Raw genomic sequence first — 23,193 nt, forward strand, 5'->3', positions numbered from 1 at the left:
TTGAAATCAGGTATCACTATATACGAGACAGGATGCAGAGAGGAGCCGTGAGACTCCATCATATTTTGATTGATGAGCAGATAGTAGACATGCTCACTAAGGCTTTGCCGAAAGGGAAGTTTTTAGTGTTTAGAGAGCAGCTTAGACTGATGGATGTGACCCTCCTAGGTGAAGGTTCTGATTGATCAGGTACACTGATCTATGCTCTTCCCTCCTGTCTGAGGTCCCATGGAGAGGAATTGGGCCAGAGAGCTCCTAGGGTTGAGGGAACTTTGGACAATAGGATAGTTGTGATCCTTACCTCACAGTAAGTAGTATCCTGCCTATTGTTTGACAATAGGATAATTGAGATCCTTACCACATGGTAAGTAACACCCTGCCTATTGTCATCTTTGGGACTGGACAAAGTATACCCCAGTTGGCATCCTACCCACAAGCTAGGCTTGTTGGGATTGCCACCCATCTAGCCAATGGGTGAGGAGACATGGGATAGTTGTGATCCTTACCTCATGGTAAGTAGTATCTTGCCCAAGTGAGAGGATGCAAGTGTTCTACCACTGACTCTTGAGGGTCAAGTCGGGAAGATCAATGGATAATAGGATCGTTGTGATCCTTAACTCACGGTAAATAGTATCTTGCCTATTGTCTTGACGATAGGATAACTATGATCCTTCCCTTCCATCGTAAGTCTTATCCTGCCTATTGTTCTTCGATAGAGGGTGGTAGCTTGAGTTCCCTTATGATGTCAAATTCTTCTTCTTTTAGATTCGAGAGTGTTCAATAAATGAGCAGAGATGAGCATAAACGACATTTGACTTGATGATGATGAGACATTTGAGATGGGACATATGATGTTGTTGGAAATTTCTCCCTAACTGAGAGGGAGTGTTAATTTGGCAACTTAGGGACAAATTCCCTCTTTTCCCTTGGAAGAATTTAATTTGTTCAAGGAAAAATGTATTTTTAATATGAAAACCCACAAGTACACAAAAGTACAGGTTGGCTTAAATGAGAAATTAGGTCTCCAAAGAAGCATATAAATACACATCAAGTCAACCTCCTTTGGATATCATCATCACACACATCTTCTTCTCTCTCCGCTTGTGATTGTTTTGTACAGGTTTGAAGCAAGGTAGCCGAGTTCACATATGTGAAGGTTCACGGGTAATCTGAAATTTTGCATTGACTTTTTGTTTGTGTGACCGTTGACCAAGTTTGACTTGGTATTTTGACCTCCTTTGACTTGAAAAAGTTCGATCTTTTGAGGTTGAGTTTTTGTATGGAGGAATTGAGATTTTCTAGGCTACTTTGAATGTTGCTAACTGTTGATTTTGACCTCCAAAATATGAAGTTGACCGCAAGGATCTTCTCTCTCCTTTGACCGAGTTTGATTGAGTTGTTTGGGACTATTTTGACTGAGGCTTGACCAACTTGGAGGGCTGAATGTTTTAACTACTGACCAAGCTTTCTTGGAGGAGTTTCACTGTTGACTTGTGGATTGGTTAGGGCATCTTTGATTTTTGTTGACTGGTAGAATTGCAGGCTTTGACTTGTTGACCAGATTTGACTTTGAGGCTCATCCATTGGATATTGGTTGGTTGATCTCTAGGATAGTCAAAAAATTGACTTTGACTCTTTTGTTGATGAATTGAATCAGTGTATCTCTTCACTGAACATTTTATGATAATCTAATAAGAAGAAGAATTTGAAAGGGTTTTCTCCCTTGTGGGTTTTTCCTTAGTCTTTGACAAAATCTTATGTCTCTTTTGATTGATCTTCTGTTGTACATTGCATTTACTGTTCTATCCAATGTTGCATTAATCGTTATCGGGATAATATCGGCGCGAGGAAAAAATTGTAATTATCGGGAAAAAATCGGAAATAATTGGGAAAAAATCGTTTGGTACAAAAATGAAAAAAATTCATTTTTTTCTTATAAAACCACGCTGCTCCAATCCCTCCACGATAACTTCTGAAAAAATCGTGTATAAAAAAAATTTGCGAGTACTACTCGCTATATTATCATTTTAATGAAAAAATTACGAGAAACCGATAAAATCGCGATTTTAACAACACTGGTTCTATCTACAATTGTTATTTGTTATTGGAAGATTAAATTGATTTGAAAGTGATTGCTAATTGAAGAAAGAATTGGGCTAAGTGATTGTAATATCATTGAATAGTGGAAAATTAACAAACTATACCACAAATCCAAGTGGGAAATGGTTAATCCAATAAGATTGTGAGCTACGGGTATGTTTGAAATGCGGTATTGTGTGTGTATATATATAAGCGATGCTTCACTGTGTATATATGAGATCCATAAGGTAAGAGTGCAAGTCACAGGAATTCGAGTTGCGTGATTAATAATTACATGCCCCAAGAAATAGCATGCCTTTGAAATTAAATACGTGCTGATGAAAATGACCAAGATCAGGGCTATAGTGTGATGCAAGTCTAAGCCAAGAAATAATGTAAGACTTCACAAAATGCAAGCTTTCACAGAATGAGCCTCGAGCCTCAAAGTGTAAGTAGTGTTAGTTTTTGTCAACTAATGCAAGCCTCAAGTCTCAGACAAAAGAATTCTAGAACTAATCAAATCACAAAGAGAATAAGTGTTGGCCGCAGATGGCAAGATTCTCATGTATGAAGTCCATGTTGATTTTTGGTAGCATTGGATGTTTTCTAAGTCTCAAATTTTGTAGGGAGGCTCAGGCACATGTATTCCAAAGAACCCAGAAAACATTTTTGGAAATTCCACCCAAAAATAGTTTTGTTAAAATAATTAATTATTTTTAATGGGACCCTAAGTCTAAACTTAGGAAAATAAAATAATTAAAGGGTATAAATATAAATTGTGGGTGTAACTTCTAGAAGAAGATGAGGATCAAGAAGAAATGATCTTAGCCATTGATTAGCTTCTAATCTGGGCCTTTGAATGCCCATGAGGAGATTATTTAAGGAGGCTTGAGGGTCACTTGGAAAAACACAGAGAGTTCAAAAGTTCGGTTTTCTGAAGCGGAGCAGCTATCGGGAGATTTTCGATAATGGGCTATTGCAGTGAGGGGTAGGGATAGTTGGGTTAGAGTATCTTCTCTAGGACCCAGGATAAGTAGCAGAGAGAGGCAGAGAGACACCAAAATGGTTGACGTTGGAATTTGAGACTTACAGCACATTCCTCGCTAAGAGGGAGTGTTGATTTCTGGTAGCATCGGATGTGCTGTAAGTCTCTAATTTTGCAAGGAGGTTCAGGCACATGTATTCCAAAGAACCCAGAAAGTGTTTTGGGAAATTCCACCCATAAATAGTTTTATTAAAATAATTAATTATTTTTAATGGGACCCTAAGTCTAGACTTAGGAAAATAAAATAATTAAAGGGTATTAATATAAACTGTGGGTGTAACTTCTAGAAGAAGACAAGGATCAAGTAGAAATGATCTTAGCCATTGATTAGCTTCTAATTTGGGCCGTTGAATGTCAACAAGGGGATTATTTAAGGAGGCTTGAGGGTCACTTGGAAAAACACACAGAGAGTTCAAAAATTCGATTTTCTGAAGCAGAGCAGCTACCGGGAGATTTTTGATTGTAGGCTATTACGGTTAGGGGTAGGGATAGTTGGGTTGGAGTATCTTCTCTAGGACCCATGATAAGCAGCAGAGAGAGACAGAGAGACACCAGAAGGGTTGATGCTAGGCCATAAGGGCCCACGTAGAGCTTGACGTTGAGCTAGAAGGGCGCACGCAGAGACAACGCAGTCATCCAGAGCAGAAGTCCGAGTTTTGCAGAGAAGCTGGTATTTTTGAGTTGGGAAGGCTGGAAACTACTCCAGAAGGAAAGAAGTTTCCGAATTGAGCTAACGCAAAGCCTTTTAAGGCTGACATAGGGCTAGTGCAGAGATAGTCGGGGACAATTGGTTCATCTGCTGGAACAGTTGGGAATTGCTTTGTAGAGTGAGGTAATCTCACCAAGTTTTTCTGCCAATTTATTTCTCTATAACTGGATTGCTAGAAGGGCATCCAAAGTTGTATTCAGAAACTACTGCTTAATAATATAAAACTCTCAAAGTTGTTGCATCGTTTTCCTACATAGGGTTTTTCCGGGGACATTTGTCCAAAAAATACTGTCACTTGTGTATCTTACTCTATTGTTCTGTTCTTGTTTTGGGCAAATTAATTAATTTAGTGAAGATTGCAATTATACAAGCTTCGATATTTGCTATAGGAAACAATAATAATTTGTTTCAGTATTTAACAGATAGGAGAAGTTTAATCAGTGGTTGCAGTAGTTGATTCAGGTGGAATTCTCGAAATTTTCACAAGGCACAGATGATGCTACAAAAATTGCAAAAGATTAACTGCTGTGACAGATAGTTATGGTATGGTCATGTTTTTCGTTCTGTGTTTTTGCTCTAGGATTAGCCTCGTTGTAATGATAGGGTGTAGTGATGACATGACATCTGAGCCTAGGCGTTTTAAGAGAAAATTCATTGCAACTTCGATGGGTTACTTCCAACTGAATGAGTGACCTCCATAAAGAATGCGGCGCCATTGCAATACCAATGGTATAGAGGATAGCAATGACGCCACTGTTATTGCTGCATGTCATGGCACTTGATCCATGCAGAATTACCTTCCAAGCTACAACCTCACCAATAATTTCTACCAATGTTGCAAACATCGACATCAGGATAAAATTGGCAAAAGGGTCCAAAAAACCAAAAATCGTAAAAATCGAGAAGATATCGGTAAAAATTGGTGAACATCAGCAAATTTAAGATGCCACCAAAATATTGGTAAAAATTGGCAAGCATAAACTATGGCAAAAAATTGCTATTTCATAATTTTTTTTGCGATAAAATCGGGATGTATGCAACACTGATTTATACTGCTAATTGTTGGGAAATATTTTTACTGTTCATATATAATTTTATTAGTGCTTCATCTTGTTTTTATTGGGGCCCTTATTGAGTTCTTGTAATTTCAACACTTTTTCTTTGAACATGGTAACAAAGGCCTAATGAAAGAATTTGTGTCCTTGATAATCTTTGAAATGTAAATATAAAGCTGAATGTTAGGATCTTTCTTCCTCTTAAATAGGCATGGTCTTAACAAGATCATTGATAGCAACAAATTTTATGTTGCATGGGAAGTGTTACCACACAAACCAACACCTTAGCTCAAAGTCTTAAAGATGGGTCCTAGCCTTGTGGAATTTGGGAGGTTGTCCTGTCTTGGCATTGAAATTTCGAAGTGTAACAAATTGTCGGCCCTCGTACATTTATGATTTTGAGTTGGCTCTAAACTAATCTCTGCAAAATTAGTATAAAAGAGGAAGATAGTCATTTCTAAAACATTCATATACACTCACCATGCTTTGAGATTTATAAAAGATCAAGGTTCAGACTTGTTGTAAGTCCCTTAATGCATAGTAAGGGGCCAGATCACTTGGATCATAATTTTTTTGGGGGGATTTACAACAAACAAGGATATTATCGGCCTGGAATGCATAAGGGACTTACATGTCTCCTGTTGCATTACTTTTGAATCTAAATCTGCACCTTTAGCAAGTATTAAAATATGCTAGTTGATTGTTTGCATGAGCACTTTAGTAACAGTCTATTAGAACTGGTATGCAGGTCGATCTATTTTATACTTTTAAATTAGATAAACATCCTGTAGTCCGTCTCATCTTCAAAACTGCAATAAACAATTGGAATTTCATAAATAAAATTAATAGTATAACAGAGACGTGCTTCAGCAGAGAGGGCAATGATTTGCGTTTTTCCCCACACAGTCACTTTTGCTGACCTATCTCAGAAGGATAAACAATCAACAACCTTGATGTATTTTTCAAGTGTTTTGTAGCAGCTAAAAGGTTAGTTTGCAAGGAGGTCTCTGTTATGTGTGAAAATTTCAAAACTGAAATCCTATTGCAACAACTGGTAATTATTCTTCTAATTGTTAATTAATTTTAACAATTTATTTGCTACGACAAACACTGAATAAATCACACTACAACCTTCACAAATAAAATACTGCGGAATTAATAGCGTTGGAAATTGAGAAAATACTACCACACGCACATAATAAAAATAACACCGTTATTTTTGGACAAATGTCCCCGGAAAAACCCTACTTGGGAAAACCGGTGCAACAACTGAAGGTTTTTATTATTAAGCAACAGTGAGAAATTTTGAGTACAATAATTTGGATGCCGAAATTTGGCTATCCTGTAGAGAAAATACTGGCAAAAATCTAGTGAGGAATTTTCCTCACTCCACAGGCAAATCTAGCATTGAACACTGGCCTCTGAAACCCTCGAAGAATTGCCTTATTTCACCCTCTATGTGGGCTCTGCATAGGCTCTAATTCCCACAACTTGGATTTCAATCTGAGCTGCTTCTTTTGTTTGCCACTGACTCTAGAAACGCTTCTCCCGGCCTCTGCAAAATTCTTTTGCCACCAAAACATTGAAACGACTTCCCGAATCTGCGAATTGAACTCCCTTTAGAGGCTACTGTGTAGTTGCTACATTAGCCTCACTGTGGCTCTTCTGCCTCTCTGCAAATGCACTCACTGGATCTGGAAATCTTCCTCCAGCGTCACTGTCCCTACCCTTCACTATCTCTTCTTCCTCACTGAAGCTCTAACTCTCTGGCAATTGACTGCTGCTACTCTGGAAAATCGAATTCTCCATGTGACTATGGTGTATTCTCCATCACCACATCGATCCCTTCTTATACCTTCCTGTTGGGTCTCCAACGACCAAGATTAAATTGTAATCGATGGCTCAGATCATTTCTGGATCAATCTGTGTGAGTTTCTATAGAATTCTCACCTTGACTTAATTGATTCTGATTAATTTACCAGTTTTCCTAAGTTTAGACTTAGGAAACATTAAAAAATTGGTTAATAATCTAATAAATTCATCTCTTGGTGGAATTTTGATAAATGATTTATGGGTTTGGAGATCTAATGTATTCTAGTCTCTCCACCAAATTCCATGGCTAGAGCCTAGAACACATCTGATGCTACAGAAACTAACATTATGTAAAACACTGTTGAAACCAGCCAATGATTTCTTTTGCACATGGTTTCTGGACATGGTTTTAGGACATGATTTGAGCACATAGTTCCATAATGAGGTCACTCAGCACATATCTCCATGCTTTCTACTTTGAGATCATCACGTGTGATTCATTGCGGATGGCAGACTTGTAGAATAGGGTAAGTTTGTTACTTGGAGCAGTCACATCAAGGAAAACACCCTAACCTCCTGACCTTTTGGAAGTTTGTTGCAACTAACTTTTTTGTGGACTTAGCTCATGGAGTTAGTTAGATGCAAGTTAATTAAAATAAATTGTCTTTCATAGATGATTTTTGTAACCTCCTAGAGGAGATCGTGGATCTCAACAAACTCTTGCCTATTTTGAGTAAAGAATTTGTTGAGGTGGCTGGAAGATCATTATTTATTCATTATTCTTAGGAGAACTAATCAATGTAGGAAATAAATAATATTTAACTGTATCATCGAGTTTGAGCTCAAACTTATATAAAGGTTTGTTCATTCCATTTGCAAGATGGATTGGATTGGTGGGAGAATAAAATGGAAAACATGTCTCAATCATACTTGTGTCCCTTTGTCTCAATAATACTTGTTTATTAAGTTGGCTATTTTTTTTGAGGCTTCATTGTAAAGATCTAGCAAGAGGGTTTTGCTTGTAAGGAATCACAAGAGTGAAAATTATTCTTGAAAACTAGCAAGGAATCACAAGAGGAGCAAACTGCTATAGTGAATGATCATTATCAGGTAAAGGTTTCCTTATAGTCTTTAGTTTTCTATACCTGGACTAAAATATTGAACCCAGAAGTAGCAAACTCTAGTTTAGGATATCCAAAGGATGGAATCCTATAAATAGTGGGGAATTTTCATTTGTAAAAAGCATGGCTGGAAGATAAGGAATTTCCCTTCAAGCATGTAATTGAATATCTCGGGGAGGATTGGAAGAAGGGCAATTTCAAGTTGAGGCTGCTCTTCCTTTTTTCTACTTGTCATTAATTAATTTGACGGCTGGAATTACTCTTACAAACTGCTGATCTAATCTTTCAAGAAGGGTGATTTTGCTCCAACAAGAAGGGATAAAGTGGTTTATCCCTTCTTCTTTCTGTTATCATTCTTCAATGAATGGATATTGCGTTTGTTATTTTTGCACAATGAGATGATGCTGCCCTTGTTCACGGTTGCATGTTATATTTGGCTATTTTGTAATTTTTGTGGGGTGCATCTTTGGGCGGCCCATCCTTTAATTTCTGCATATTGAAGAATATTCATGTGGTTAGAGCATATTGTTAATATATTGACTACGGCTTTTCATTATATTCTAACCATCTGGTTCATTTGGCTGACTCTGTAACCTAATTGGATAGGCACCAGTCCTGGTAAAACCCATCATCCATTTTATTCAAAAAGAAAACATAGAATGAAACAATATTTTCTAGGGTTTTTCCCCTTATGCTGGAAAAGAACCGCCCTAAAGCAAGAGGAAGTATTGTTGTGGTAACATTGGACAATCTTCCTTAGTGCCACTAAGGTTGCCTTTATTAAAGGACTTTGTAACATTTGAAGTGTAGATTTAGGAGGTAACAATGTGTGCGAATCTGTTGTTTATTTGCATGTTTTTTTCCATGAAATAATATATTGTAATTTATTGTCTAGAATATCTTGAACAGGTGTAGATACTTGAATATGTTGACAATTTCCATTCATTAATGCAATTATGTTGCAGGGACACTGGTCGCAAAGTTGAGGATCCTGAGTTGCTAGAAAAAATCCGCTTAACCATCATTAATAATTTGTTAACGTATCACCCTGTAAGTTACTAGTCAAATCAGTCATAATGGCTACTCTTTATTTACTTGCTTAATCACTGCTTTTTTTATGATTGACAAGTAATCTTATAGTGGGGGTCTAATTAGTTTTTTGTTTGATTTAGGAAAGTAGTGAGCGGTTGGCCATGGGAGAAGCATTTGGGACAAAACCTCCAAAGAAAAAGGTATGCTTGTAGGAATATAATTGGATATTGATATTTATTAATGTATCTACATACACAATGTCACAAACACACCTTTGCTTTATCACAATGTTCATTGAGGTGTTATTAGTCGAAAATGTCCTTACAAGACCTTACCACCAATCTCACAAGGATCAATGTACTTTAAGGCAGTATCCCCCTGATGTGGGGAAAATCCTACTCATTATCATAGTTTGACATGTAAGTGCGAAAATAAATAGTTGACTAATTTTCTGTGATATTCCTAATTAGCTATGGCTAATTGGAATATTCAATTTTGTTCAATTTTTGCCTTCTATAGTTATTTGTAAATAAAAAGTGAGGAAGGGGGACATAATTCACTTTAGAATAAAAAGTCACTTCCTAGGTAGCACAACGTTGTGACTAAAAGGGAAGCCAAGGGGGCCAAAGGGGGACGCAGAAATGGAGCCCACGTAGACACATGGAGAGACTGCGCAGGAGGGAAGAAAACGTGGCAAGAGGAGAAGCACGCAGGAGGAGGTGAGCCTAGGGATTGTGAGAGGCAGAGGCTATAAAATAGAGAGGAACCCCCTCATTTTGGATCATTCAGTTATGTGCATTTTGAGCTAGTCGTTTTGACTTCGGAGCATGCTAGCTGTTTAGCTAGTCTACAGCACTGTTTAGTGCATTGAGTGTCTCCGTTCGGAGATCTCACCCTTAGCCCCGGGGGACTTCGAGTGCTTGCTCGGGCAAGGTATTTCCTTTGTCATTTCAGCAGTAGTTTTATCAGTATTCCAGCAGTAGTTTCAGCAACGTTTTGGAGGCCTGCGCAACACTGGGAGAGGGACGCAGTTCTCTCTGGTAGCGGTGTTGGATTGGGGTTTTTGCAGGAGGATTTATGCTGGGTGATTGAGCAGGGAATCGACCCTTGCATCTAGGAGGATTTTGGCAGAGTTTTAGGCAGAGTTCTAGAGGGGTTTCTTCAGTGGTAGCACAGAGCATTGAAGGACTGCGCAGATTCCCCAAGGGGGCGATTTTTGAGGGTCGGCTATTCCAGGAAAGCTTTCTGGGTTTCTTGAGTAGAGCCCGAATCCAGAGTTTCAGCTTTTTCCGAGGAGGGGAGTAGCCCCAAATCATCATTTGTTTTCTAGCAGCAGCAGCAGCACATCAGCAGCATTCACGCAGAGAGACCATTCTTGTCATTTTGAGAGTATTTCTTCACTTTCCTTGTGCAAGTCGAAGTGCCATTTGTCTAATCACCTTGTACTCATTTAATTTCTTAGTATAATAAAATGGCTTAGCATTTCTCGCTGCATTTCTTGTGTATCTGCTTATATTTCCGATTTACATTATTGTATGCTGTTCCACTGTTATTTTATCACTTCTGGGTTATTATATCATTTGCACATATTTGGTTGGAGTTTTTGCTGGGGTTTGAGGAATATTCTGGGTTAGGAATATTACAGTGGTATTAGAGCATAGATTTGGCTCAGCCTGTGGAGCTAGCGATCTATGACACCAGGGGAAGAACCCTACATTTGTTACAGAGGTAGGAGGTACAGAGACACTGGACGTAGGTTGGAGAATACCTACGGGGAGGGAGACTGTGTTCCTGTGATGGACGCAAAACAGGTGGAGCCTGTGGTAGACGCAAAACAGAGAGAGCCAGTAGTGGATGCAGAACAGATGCCCGACGAGGACGAAAAGAGATTTGCAGATATGCTCCTCAAATTAGTGCAGGATCTGTCGAGGCAGATTGAGGTGATGGGGCAGAGATTCACGACAGTAGAGGCTAGACAGCGTGAGAGCCCACGAGTTTTTCAGATTGGTGAGGGATCAGGTGCATCCCATCACTTGCCAGAGCAACGTGATACTGTGCAACAGTTGGCTTCACATGCCCCTACACGCTCTACCATGCCCACTTTCTTAGGGGCAGACATGGGGGATGTAGCCCAGCACGAGGTAGAGCCTAGACATATGGGCGATTATTTTGCAGAGTGCCAGGCCTATGGGTAGGAGTTCAAGGAAGCCCTCTCATTCAGAGATTTTGTTCAGCTCCAGCGGGATAGCAGACCCTGCGACCATCACAGAGGGTATCGGCATTACCATGATGGCGACACCCACCATGCAGCGAGTAGATTCCACTTGCCTACGTTTGATGGCTCATCAAACAGTTCGGCAAGTCTTGGGTAGAGAAGCCGGACATTTATTTCCAGCTTAACCAGATGTCGGAGGCAAAGGCCATCAAGGTGGCAACATTGCATTTGGATGGCGAGGCCCAGGATTGGTGGTTTCATGGGATGGTTACATTGGGGCACTCCACAGTGACGACATATGCCGAGTTTACCAGGAGACTGATGGAGTGATTTGATTGGCGGGATTCAGAGCAGCATTTCGTTGAGTTGACGAGGCTCAAACAAACAGGGAGCCTAGAGACCTCAATTGCAGATTTCTTGAGGGTCTCCGTGATGGTGCCAGACCTAACCACGACACGGAGGGTCTATATGTATGTTGAGGGGTTAGCAGAGCGACTTCGGGGTCTAGTCCGATCCACTAGACCAACCACACTCCAGGACGCTATCAACAGGACCCGGGACTTGTAGGATGTCTTACCCAAGACCCAGACACCTTACCCCCAGAGACAGACTTTCCAGTCTAAGGGGAAGGACGTGAGGATTCCACCTCCAAATGGGAATCCAGGACGAGTGCAGCTTAATGATGATGCCAGGAGGGAGCTGAAGAAGAAGCGATTGTGCTTCACTTGTCAGTAGCCATGGGCACCAGGACATGCTGGCAAAGCACATTTTATTGAGGTCTTCTCCGAGAGCAGTGGAGAAGAGGATGACGAGGAGGATGTGGAGGCAGGAGATAGCCATGCCATACAGGGACCTTTGCCTCCTCCACCACCACCAGCAGGTAGTGCATCTTTTGCACCCATCGGAGGGGCCCTTGCAGCATTGCGGGGAGTTCCCAAGTATCTGACGCTGCGCATACGAGGGAGGGTACGTGGCCAACGCGTATCAGTTTTGGTTGACAGTGGGGCAACCCACAACTTCACCGATGCACAGATGGTTGAGCGGAGAGGTATTCAGATAGAGAGCTTTGATGGGTTTTCAGTATTGGTCCCAGGAGATCAGACCATGACGTGTGCTCGTTATGTTCCAGAGCTTTCAGTGATGATGGGCACCTACACATTGACTGACCGCTTTTTCGTGGTCGATATTCTAGACACCAACATGATACTAGGTGTTCAGTGGCTTATTACTCTAGGGAAGGTCACAACTCACGAGGGATTGGAAGACCCTAGAGATGGAGTGGGATGATGAGAAGAAAGGGAGGCATCAGAAGATACGGGGATAGCACACATATTCGCTTCAGACTGTGTCGGCTCATCGGATGGAGGCAGCCTTCTGGAAGGGAGACATAGAGTGGGCAGTGGAGCTGCGTGCATCAGAGGCAGGGCCTACAGGGCAGATGGTACATCCAGAGATCTAGTCCATCCTTGATCGGTATGCCATAGTGTTTGGAGAAATTCCACTAGGACAACCACCGGATTGGGGGTTTGAGCACACTATCGAGCTTCAGCAGGGCATCCAGGCAGTGATCACCACCTCCTATAGGCACCCCAAGGCCTATTGGGACGAGATTGAGCGGGCTATCCAGGAGTTGCTGGCACTTAGGCACATTCGTCTGAGCATGAGTCCTTTTGCTTCTTCTGTGGTGTTGGTGAAGAAGAAGGACAGTACATTGAGGATGTGCATTGACTACAGGGCCCTGAACAAGACGACCCTGAAGAACAGGTACCCCATACCCAGGATCGATGAGTTGATGGACAAGTTGAGGGGAGCACGATTCTTCTCAAAGATTGATTTGAGATCGGGGTACCATTAGATTTGAGTGAGGGAGCAAGATATTCCCAAGACCACCTTCAAGTGTCACTATTTGCACTTTAAGTTCTTGGTGATGCCTTTTGAGCTAATCAACGCCCCAGCTACATTTTAGTCCTTCATGAATCACATCTTCTGTAGTCATTTGAGGAAGTTTGTGTGGGTATTCTTCGATGATATTCTCATTTACAGCAAGACTTGGGAGGAGCATCTCCAGCACATCGAGACAATATTGCGTATCTTATAGGAGCAGTAGTTCTATGCCAAACACTCCAAGTGTGAGTTTGGGTTGATAGAGATGTTATATGGGACACATCATAGGGGTGGACGGAGTGAGGGTCCACGAGGAGAAGATCAGGGTCATCAGGGAATGGCCAGAGCCGAGAAACGTGATGGAACTTCGAGGATTCATTGGCATCTGCACTTACTACCAGAAGTTCGTCAATGGTTTCTCACAACTTGCTGCACCCTTGACAGATTTGACGAAGAAGGGGGCATTCAGTTGGTCGGATACAACGCAGTGAGCCTTTACAGGCTCAAGGAGGTTGTGAGCAGTTGCCCAGTGCTTGCATTGCCAGGTTTTACGTAGCCATTTGTCTTGGAGTGTGATGCGTCGGGGGAGGGGATCGGCACAATATTGATGTAGGGAGGTCACCCTATAGCATTTGAAAGCCGGAAACTCCTTCTGCACGAGAGGTTGTATTCCATATACGATAAGGAGATGCTGGCCATCATGCATGCATTGGCTAAGTACTGGCAGTATCTGGTGGGTAACAGGTTCAGGGTGAGGACTGATCACAACAACCTCAAGTTCGTTTTGGAGCAGAAGCATCTACAGGAGAGGCAGCAGAAGTGGATTAGCAAGATCCAAGCATATGACTTTGACATTGAGTATGTCAAGGGTAAGAACAACGTGGTAGCAAATGCCCTTTCACGTAGACTAGCCACGTTGTCTCTTATGAGCTTGGATACAGAATGGAGGGCTTGACTCTTAGTAGAGTACTCCAAGGATAGGTTTGCATGTGAGATTCTGGACGGACAGGTGGCAGATGACAGGTACAGGGTGATCGATGAGATCATCTATTACAGGGATCAGATCTTTTTGACTGAGGGGTCTCAACTCAAGAAGAAGATACTCCAGGCATCACATGACTCACCATTGGCAGGCCATGAGGGGTTTACCAAAACCTACAGGGCCATCAGAGAGAGGTTCTCATGGAAGGGCCTCAAGGAGGATGTACTTCAGCATGTCAGGAAGTACGATGTTTGCCAGAGGAACAAGGGGGATATGAGCCATCCCGCGGGATTATTGCATCCTCTTCCCATTCTGGAGGGGAAATGGGAGAGTATTTCGATGGACTTCATCACAGGGTTGCCCATGGTGCAGGGCAAGGATTGTATCTTTTTTGTCGTTGATTGGTTGACGAAGTACACACATTTCTTTGCCATATCCGCACATTATACAACAGCACAGGTGGCCGAGCTGTTCTTCACAGAGATCTTCAGGCTACATGGTCTTCCTAAGACCATCGTCAATGATAGGGACAGCCGTTTCACGGGCAGGTTTTGGCAGGAGCTTTTTCGGTTGGTGGGGATGGAGTTGACACTGAGTACCAATTATCACCCACAGACGGATGGGCAGACAGAGATAGTTAACAAGTGGCTAGAGGGTTACTTGCATAACTATGTCAGTGGGCAACAGCGAGCATGGTTGAGGTGGCTACATCTAGGAGAGTACTGCTACAATACTTCACATCACATGTCCATTGGTATGTCACCATTCTACGCCTTATATGGGTATCATCGTTTATCTTTTGCTAACGTGATGTTTGGTGATAGCAAGGCTCCCAGAGCCAAGATTTGGATCCAAGAGAGTCAGGATATTCTCTGAGCTCTCAAGGATAACATGGCTACAACACAAAATCAATAGAAGCTGTACGCTGACAGGGGTCGGTGGGGAGACAGTTTGAGGTAGGGGACATGGTCTACCTACGATTACAACCATACTGACAGTCGTCACTAAAGCAGAAGGGGGCTGAGAAGCTCAAGCCTCGCTTTTATGGGCCGTACAGGGTGATATGCAGGGTTGGACAGGTTGCATATGCGCTGGAGCTGCCCCAAGGCAGTAAGATTCTAATGTTTTTCATGTATCATGCCTGGAAAAGGCATTGGGGCAGCAGGTGACAGTGAAAGATGAGCTACCAGCCTACCACCCATGGATGACGAGGAGCATTTGGTATTGCAGCTGAAGGCTATCATTGATACCAGGGAGAGGCAGCTGCGAGCAGGATGGTCCGGAAATTCTTGGTGAGATGGAAGAATTTGCCGGATGAGGATGCCACTTGGGAGAGTGAGAAGATCTTGCAACATCCATCACTTCAGTTGCTTGAGAACAAGCAACATTTTGCTAGGGGAGACTGTGATATTCCTAATTAGCTATGGCTAATTGGAATATTTGATTTTGTTCAATTTTTGCCTTTTATAGTTATTTGTAAATAAAAAGTGAGGAAGGGGTACATAACTCACTTTAGAATAAAAAGTCACTTCCTATGTAGCACAACGTTGTGACTTAAAGGGGAGCCAAGGGGGCCAAAGGGGGACGCAGAAATGGAACCCATGCAGACACATGGAGAGATTGCGCAGGAGGGAGGAACACGTGGCAAGAGGAGAAGCACGCAGGAGGTGAGCCTAGGGATTGTGAGAGGCAGAGGCTATAAAATAGAGAGGAGCCCCCTCATTTTGGATCATTCAGTTATGTGCATTTTGAGCTAGTCGTTTCGAATTTTGAGCACGCTGACTGTTTAGCTAGTCTGCAGCACTGTTTAGTGCATTGAGTGTCTCTGTTTGGAGATCTCACCCTTAGCCCCGGGGGACTTCGAGTGCCTGCTTGGGCAAGGTATTTCCTTTGGCATTTCAGTAGTAGTTTTATCAGTATTCTAGCAGTAGTTTTAGCAGCGTTTTGGAGGCCTGCGCAGCACTGGGAGAGGGACGCAGTTCTTTCTGGCAGCGGTGTTGGATTGGGGTTTTTGCAGGAGGATTTATGCTGGGTGATTGAGCAGGGGATCAACCCTTGCATCTAGGAGGATTTTGGCAGAGTTTAAGGCAGATTTCTGGAGGGGTTTCTTTAGTGGCAGTGCAGAGCATTGAGGGACTATGTAGATTCCCCAAGGGGGCGATTTTTGAGAGTCGGCTATTCCAGGAATGATTTCTGGGTTTTTCTAGATTTCTTGAGTAGAGCCCGAATCCAGAGTTTCAACTTTTTTCGAAGAGGGGAGCAACCCCAAATCATCATTTGTTTTCTAGCAGCAGCAACACAACAACAACATTCACGCAGAGAAGCCATTCTTGTCATTTTGAGAGTATTTCTTCACTTGCCTTGTGCAAGTCGAGGTGCCATCTGTCTAATCACCTGTTGTACTCATTTAATTGCTTAGTATAATAAAATGGCTTAGATTTCTCGCTGCATTTCTTGTGTATCTTCTTATATTTCCGGTTTACATTATTGTATGCTGTTCCACTATTATTTTATCACTTCTGGGTTATTATATCATTTGCACATATTTGGTTGGAGTTTTTGCTGGGGTTTGAGGAATATTCTAGGTTAGGAATATTACATTTTCATTAAGTAAACATAGGCTTATATAGCTTTCCATCAGGACAACAAACCAAGAGAGAAAATCTCATTGAAATCCTAAAAGCTAGCAACTAATTACAATAATGCAGATAGTTAGAGATAGGATCTCAACTTCTCCACGAGAATAGGAAACCAAGAATGCATCGATACAATAAGCTCCTATGTGTACACATAAGACAAATAATAATATGATACAAAGTACTAAAACTCCTAATTATATGTAAGGCACTAAATAATGCCTTCATTTCTACAAAAATAGAAGCATTAGCCCCAAATGCTTGGAGCATAGAGGGAAAGTGTTGTTGCATTTGGTGTTAAGAAATTGAACCTTGATCCATAGCAAGTGGAAGATGAAAATCTAGAACGATATTGGTGGGATGATTGGTCAGGGTCTTTGTGTTCAATGGTGATTCATGATACATATTGACAACATTGTGGATGCTCAACTAATTTGGAAGATCATAATGAAAAGCATTTTGAACCCAAAGGGAAGCTTCAATCGATGAATGATGCCGAACTAGGTTGTAAGTCAGTGAGAATAGACCACCAAATCTGAACTTCTAAGTAAGGAGAGAACTTTCTAATAGGTGAGAAATTCTCAAATTTTTAGATTGTTCCCCTATAGTGGTGTCTCTATGTAATTGAGGCCGATGAGAAAGCAAAGAAAATACCAAAGGAGGAAGTGTACAAGAGTCCTATAACATTGGTGAATGAACCTAGCACTTCAGATCTAAACACAATGAAGTTGGGGAAAGGGTTGTAGGATAGTGGCAAAGCCATTATCTTGTTTGTAACTGGAAGAATACAATGTAGGACTATGGGCTTCCATAAGCCTGTTGAAGAATGTAACTAGGTTCGGTCTTCATAAATGTATTTAAGTCACAATATAATGTATTTGTCAAAAAAAAGAAAAATGAAATTTTATTATTATTAACTTGACTTATTAAAGCATGGGCTTCATGCTTGGGTCAACTTTTTTTAGGTCAAAGGTGCCATTGAAGGCGTCTAGGGTTTATGTCAAGTGTCCTTGTCCATGTCAAAATGTAAAGAACCATTCTTGGGATTTATTTGTCAAAGAAGAAATTTATTTTATTATATTTTAGGTCTTCTAGGCCTCCTCCACCAAGTTGGTTTCAAACGGGGTAATTCGACCTCACAAGAAGCCTATATATTGGAGCAACTTGACCTCATTTGAGAAGGAAGTCAAGCAAGTTCGATTTGCAGAAGATTGTAGCTAGAAAAGTGTGAAATTCCAAGGAAGAAGAAGACAAGTCTAAGGGAAAAGAAGGTCTCTTTCAAGGTCAAGAATTCGATTTCTCTCTCTCTCATTTCACATGTGCGAAGTTCTGGAGTTTTGTTGGAAGGCCGAAATTCTGCAGTTGTTGGGGAGGCCGATATTTTGGAGTAGTTGCGCTGAAAATTCTGTAGCAGGATCGAAGTTCTGGATTGAAGTTTGTTAAAATTGGCAACTAGGGCCAAACTCCATGTGAATCACCTTATTTATGGCTTCTGATATTTTTCCTAGATTCCTCTCATCGAGAGGTGTAGGATTGATCGAAAGATCATCCGATTCCGATAAGTATTTATGGAGATATGAATTTATTTTGATTATGGACAAATTGTCAAGGTCGGCTAGCAAACTTATGTAGGCTCAAAAGCCCAACAGTCACGTCTATTCATCCTCAACGTTTGCTTATAAATACAAAGAGCATTCTCCTCATTTGGACAATTCAATTCACTCATCTTCTCTCTCTCTCTACTACGCATAAAAGGAACCTCTCTCTCTCTCACACGTGTGGCAGAAAGGAAGACGTCCTAGGGCAAGGAAGACGTAGAAGGAAGGACGCTAGGGTAGCAGGTCATCTCTTTGACCAGCGTTGACCAAACGTTGACCTTCCAGAAGTGCAGATTGGGTGTGGTTGCCTCTCCTAGGCAGGCCGCAATTTTTGGCACAAAAATCGAGGTGATCTGACCTTTGGTTTGACCGGTGTTGACTGCCCTAGTTTAGGCCTGCAGTTGACTTCAGAAATCTGCAAATTGACTGAACTTTTGAGGCTGTTCAAGGGTTGTTTCTTCAGGCTGTTCGAAGACAAGTTGACTGGAAATTGACCAAGTAATTTTGAGGTCAATTTCAACTAGTTTGACCAAGTTTGACTTTGCTGATCTAGGGTTTGCTGCTGTTGATATAAAATTACAGAATTCAGATTTTGTACTATTTCTCTTTGCTGAACCATTGAAGATAAAAGAAGATTTGATCAAAGGGTTTCCTCGCATTGGGGTTTGTCCCTGGCTAGTCGCCACATCTTGTGTCCCTTGTCTTGGCTTGTTTTCTGTTGATCATTTAATGTTCTATCTGCACTTTACTTAATGTGTATGTGATTGCTAACCTGTGCCTAATAAGAAGAAAAATAAGTAAACTGCTCTAAGCATAGAACATACCATAATTTAACATGGTATCAGAGCTGAGGTGAAGACAAAGCCCAAGCAAGAGCAAGAGAAATCATTGAAGAGAAGGTTGGCAAGGCCATCTTCAAGAAATCATGGGGTCCTCAACACACTTCCCTGCTGAAGACAAACTCTGTGAGAAATCTGACTATCACGGATGGAAGATGTCTCTCGATCTAACATTAGAAGAGCAAGAAGTGTTGGACCATGTGAGAGGCGGGATTGTTGAGCCTCCATCAAATGCATCTGCTGCTGCTAGAACAAATGGACCAAGGGAGAAGTCAAAGCAAGGAAGATCATCCGGGACTCTATCGACAAGTGCTTGGTGGCCTATGTTTCCGAGTTGAACACCTCCAAGGAAATCTATGATAGATTGGTGAGTTTATTTAAAGTTAATGATGCAAATCAAGTCTTGTTTCTTAGAAATAAGCTGAAGGAAATTAAGAAGGGCAAAGATGAGTGTATGCAAGCATATTTCTTAAGGATCATCGAGATCAAGAACGATCTTCTATCTATGGGGAAGTAATTCCTGACAGGGAAATGGCACTCACAACTCTTGGAGGACTGCCATCTGAATGGTATATATTCAGGGCTACTCTTCTCAACAATAACGTAATTCCTGGATTTTAGGAATTAATGGCCAACTGCATTCAAGAAGAAACAAGGATGGAAGAGCAAGAAATGCCCATACATAAAGGTCATCCCTTTGCCTTTTCTTCTCATACTAAAAGAAGAAACAGTTTCGGGGCTAAATTCAAAGGAAATGTTGGACCAAAGGGTGGAAGAAGAGGACGATGTTACAATTGCAATAAAACGGGTCACTATGTAAGGGAGTGCCCCGATAAAAGGGACTCACACTGGGATGATGATTAAAATCCCTTTCAAGGCAATCAAAGGAATTTCAGGTCAAATGGTAGAGGTAAAAGAAGTGTTAGAAATCAAGGAAGAGGACAACCATTCAAGAAGGCAAGAAATTCCAGGTATGAATCTAACAATGTTAACAATAAGCAAGATGGATATTATCTACCAGCAACTCTATCTACTACTACTCCCCCGGATTCGTTGGGAAATTGGCTTATTGATAGTGGTGCCTCAAGGCAATTCACTGGTTACAAAGAAGCTCTCTCTAATTTGATAGAGAAGGAGACCAACCTGGAAATTGTTCTTGGGGACAACTCAAAATATCCCGTGAAAGGCGTAGGGAATGTCACTCTTCAATTGAATTAGGGAAATACATTCATTTACAAGAAGTATTATATGTACCTGATCTCAAAAAGAACTTGGTGTCCATTTCGGCAATGGAAGACAAAAGCTACAAGGTGGCCTTCATCGATGGCAAGGTACGTGTATGGAAAAAGAACTTTAAAGATGCTTTCACTCTTGGGTTTCAATTTGATTCATTATATCAAATCGGAGGAAGTCCGTTGGATGTCATGTCTTGTGACACATCTCTTCAGTCCGATCTATGGCATCGGAGGTTTGCTCACCTTCATTATAAAGCTCTACCCGATGTAAGGAAAATGGTGATCGGGATGCCCGAGTTTAGATTAGAGCAAGAAGGTGTATGCCCAGGATGTGTTGAAGGAAAGCTAAAAAGGGGACCATTCCCCTCAAGCCAAAGCAAGACCTCCGATATATTACAGTTGGTTCACTCAGACATATCCGGTATGATGCCTATGAACTCCTTGGGCGGATATTTATATTACCTCACTTTTACAGATGATTATTCTCGCAAGACTTGTATATACTTCTTGAAAAAGAAGGATGAAGTGTTATCTTGGTTTTGACACTTCAAAGCCTTGATCGAGAATCAAACTGAAAAGAAGATCAAGATTTTAAGGACTGATAATGGAATTGAATATGAATCCAATCAGTTTCATGACTTTTGCAAAGAGGCTGGCATTAAGAGGGAGATTACTACACCATATACTCCTGAGCAGAATGGTGTGGCGGAAAGGAAGAATCGTACAATTGTGGAAGTTGTCTGTGCTATGCTCCATGATCAAAGACTTCTGAAGTTATTATGGGCCGAAGCTACAAATACCGCTGTATATGTACAAAACTGGTGCCCTCATCAAGCATTGGGTTCCAAGACTCTCCCGAAGAAATGTTCACCAGTAAGAAACTTGATGTATCTCATTTTAGAATTTTTGGAAGCCCTGTATATTTTCATGTGCCTAAAGAAAAAAGGAATAAATTGGGTGCATCTGGAAAGAAAGGAATCTTCATGGGCTATAGCGAAAATACTAAGGGCTATAGAATCTATGTAGCTGGTCAAAGGGAAGTCGAGATTAGTCATGATGTCACCTTTGAAGAAGATATGGCTCTTAGCAAGGTAGACTATCTCCCTACTTTAAGGGGATCTAAAGAAGCTGACACCGGGGAATCGAAGGAAAAGGAAGATGAGGCGATGCCCGATGTGGAAGAACCTATGGATCCTATTGATCCTCCTTGGCAAGAGCCTTCCTCTTCTAGGAAGAGGCCTTCATGGCTTAGGGGGACACTTGATGATGCTGAAGGACACATTGCACCCTGAGGAACCTTCCGTGAAAGTAAGAAGCCGAACAGGTATCAAAGATACCTGACAATCATGATCATGATCATCCAAACTGAGCCTTCGTCATTCACAGATGCCGTCAAGCATCAAATATGGAAGGATGCTATGACTGAGGAATACGAGTCCATTATGAAAAATGATGTTTGGGATATGGTCCCCAGACCCCAGGACAAAGCAGTTGTCACTTCAAAATGGCTTTACAAGATAAAGCATGCAGTTGATGGAAGTGCGTAAAAGTATAAGTCTCGTTTTATCGCTCGTGGCTTCTCCCAAAAGGAAGGTATAGACTATGATGATATATTTGCACCTGTTGCCCGATATACCACCATCCGCTCGATCATAGCCTTGCTGCTTTGCAAAGATGGAACCTACATCAGATGGATGTCAAGACTGCGTTCTTACATGGTTCAATCAAAGAGGAGGTCTATGTGGAGCAACCCGAAGGATTTGAGATTTATGATCGAGAATCTCATGTGTGTAGATTGAAGAAGGCCCTCTATGGGCTAAAGCAAGCACCCCAAACATCGTATGAGAGGATAGATAGCTACTTGATGAAGCTGGGATTCACTAGGAGTGAAGCCGACCCTAACCTTTACTTTAAGGTCATAGATGAGAAGCCTCTCATACTGGTGCTATATGTTGACGACCTCTTTCTAACAGGTGTAGACCCTCTCATTCACGAATGTAAGAGCGAGTTGGCTTCTGAGTTCGAGATGAAAGACCTAGGACTTATGCACTCTTTCCTAGGACTGGAAGTCTGGCAGAAACCAAGGGAGATTTTCCTATCTCAAGGAAAATATGTGGTAAATATATTGGAGAGGTTCGACATGGTGGACTGCAAGGTCGTAACTACCCCGATGTAGCTTGACTTCAAGAAGTTAAGCGGTAGTGCTGCTGGACCTGTTTTACGAAAGGCTACCGAGTATCGTCAACTCGTCGGAGCATTAATGTTCTTGGTGAACTCCCGTCTGGATATATGCTTTGCAGTCAACACATTGAGTCAACATATGGTTGAGCCTCACCACTCACATTGGATTGGTGCCAAGAATCTGTTGAGATATCTTCGTGGCACATCACTCATGGGTTGAGATACACTGCTAGAGATGTGAGACTACTTGGGTATATTGATGCTGATTGGGCAGGTAGTGTGGTGGACCGGAAGAGCACTTTTGGGTGTTGTTTCTCTTTGGGATCTGCCTTGATATCCTGGATGAGCAAGAAGCAGAAATCGGTGGCTTTGAGCACTGCCGAGGCAGAGTACATTGCTGCTAGCATGGCATCCTGTGAGGCAGTCTGGTTGCGAAAGCTCTTCAGTGAGCTGTTTGGATTTACATTGGATACCACCGTGATTCTGTGTGACAACCAGAGTGGGATCCATTTATCGGAGAATCCCGTATTTCATGATCGCTCCAAGCATATCGATATCAGGTACCACTATATTTGAGATATGGTACAGTGAGGAGCAATAAGGTTCCAACATATCGGTACAGATGAACAGGTCGTCGACATTTTGACAAAGCCCCTAGGAAAGGTCAAATTCTTGACTTTCCGAGAACGACTTGCTGTCATTCAGAGACCCTCTTATGAGGGTCCAGTATGATGTACTGAGCTCTGGGAGCTCCAGCGGGGTGCGGGGTA

General features: G+C 41.7%; 1 protein-coding gene across 1 annotated transcript in view; it reads left to right on the forward strand.

Moving 5' to 3' along the window:
* The window catches only part of LOC149221185 (ACT domain-containing protein ACR12-like), a 247,714-nt gene that overhangs the window by 166,835 nt on the left and 57,686 nt on the right, over positions 1-23,193 (forward strand). The window contains exons 5-6 of the mRNA XM_089385022.1: positions 8,787-8,871; positions 8,994-9,053. Coding sequence (XP_089241148.1) covers positions 8,787-8,871; positions 8,994-9,053 — 145 coding nt within the window. The remainder of the gene's footprint in view (positions 1-8,786; positions 8,872-8,993; positions 9,054-23,193) is intronic.

This window comes from Pinus tabuliformis, chromosome Q, assembly GCF_031772625.1.
Source record: "Pinus tabuliformis cultivar Carrire ecotype Pingquan chromosome Q, CPIR1, whole genome shotgun sequence".
Taxonomy (NCBI): domain Eukaryota; kingdom Viridiplantae; phylum Streptophyta; class Pinopsida; order Pinales; family Pinaceae; genus Pinus; species Pinus tabuliformis.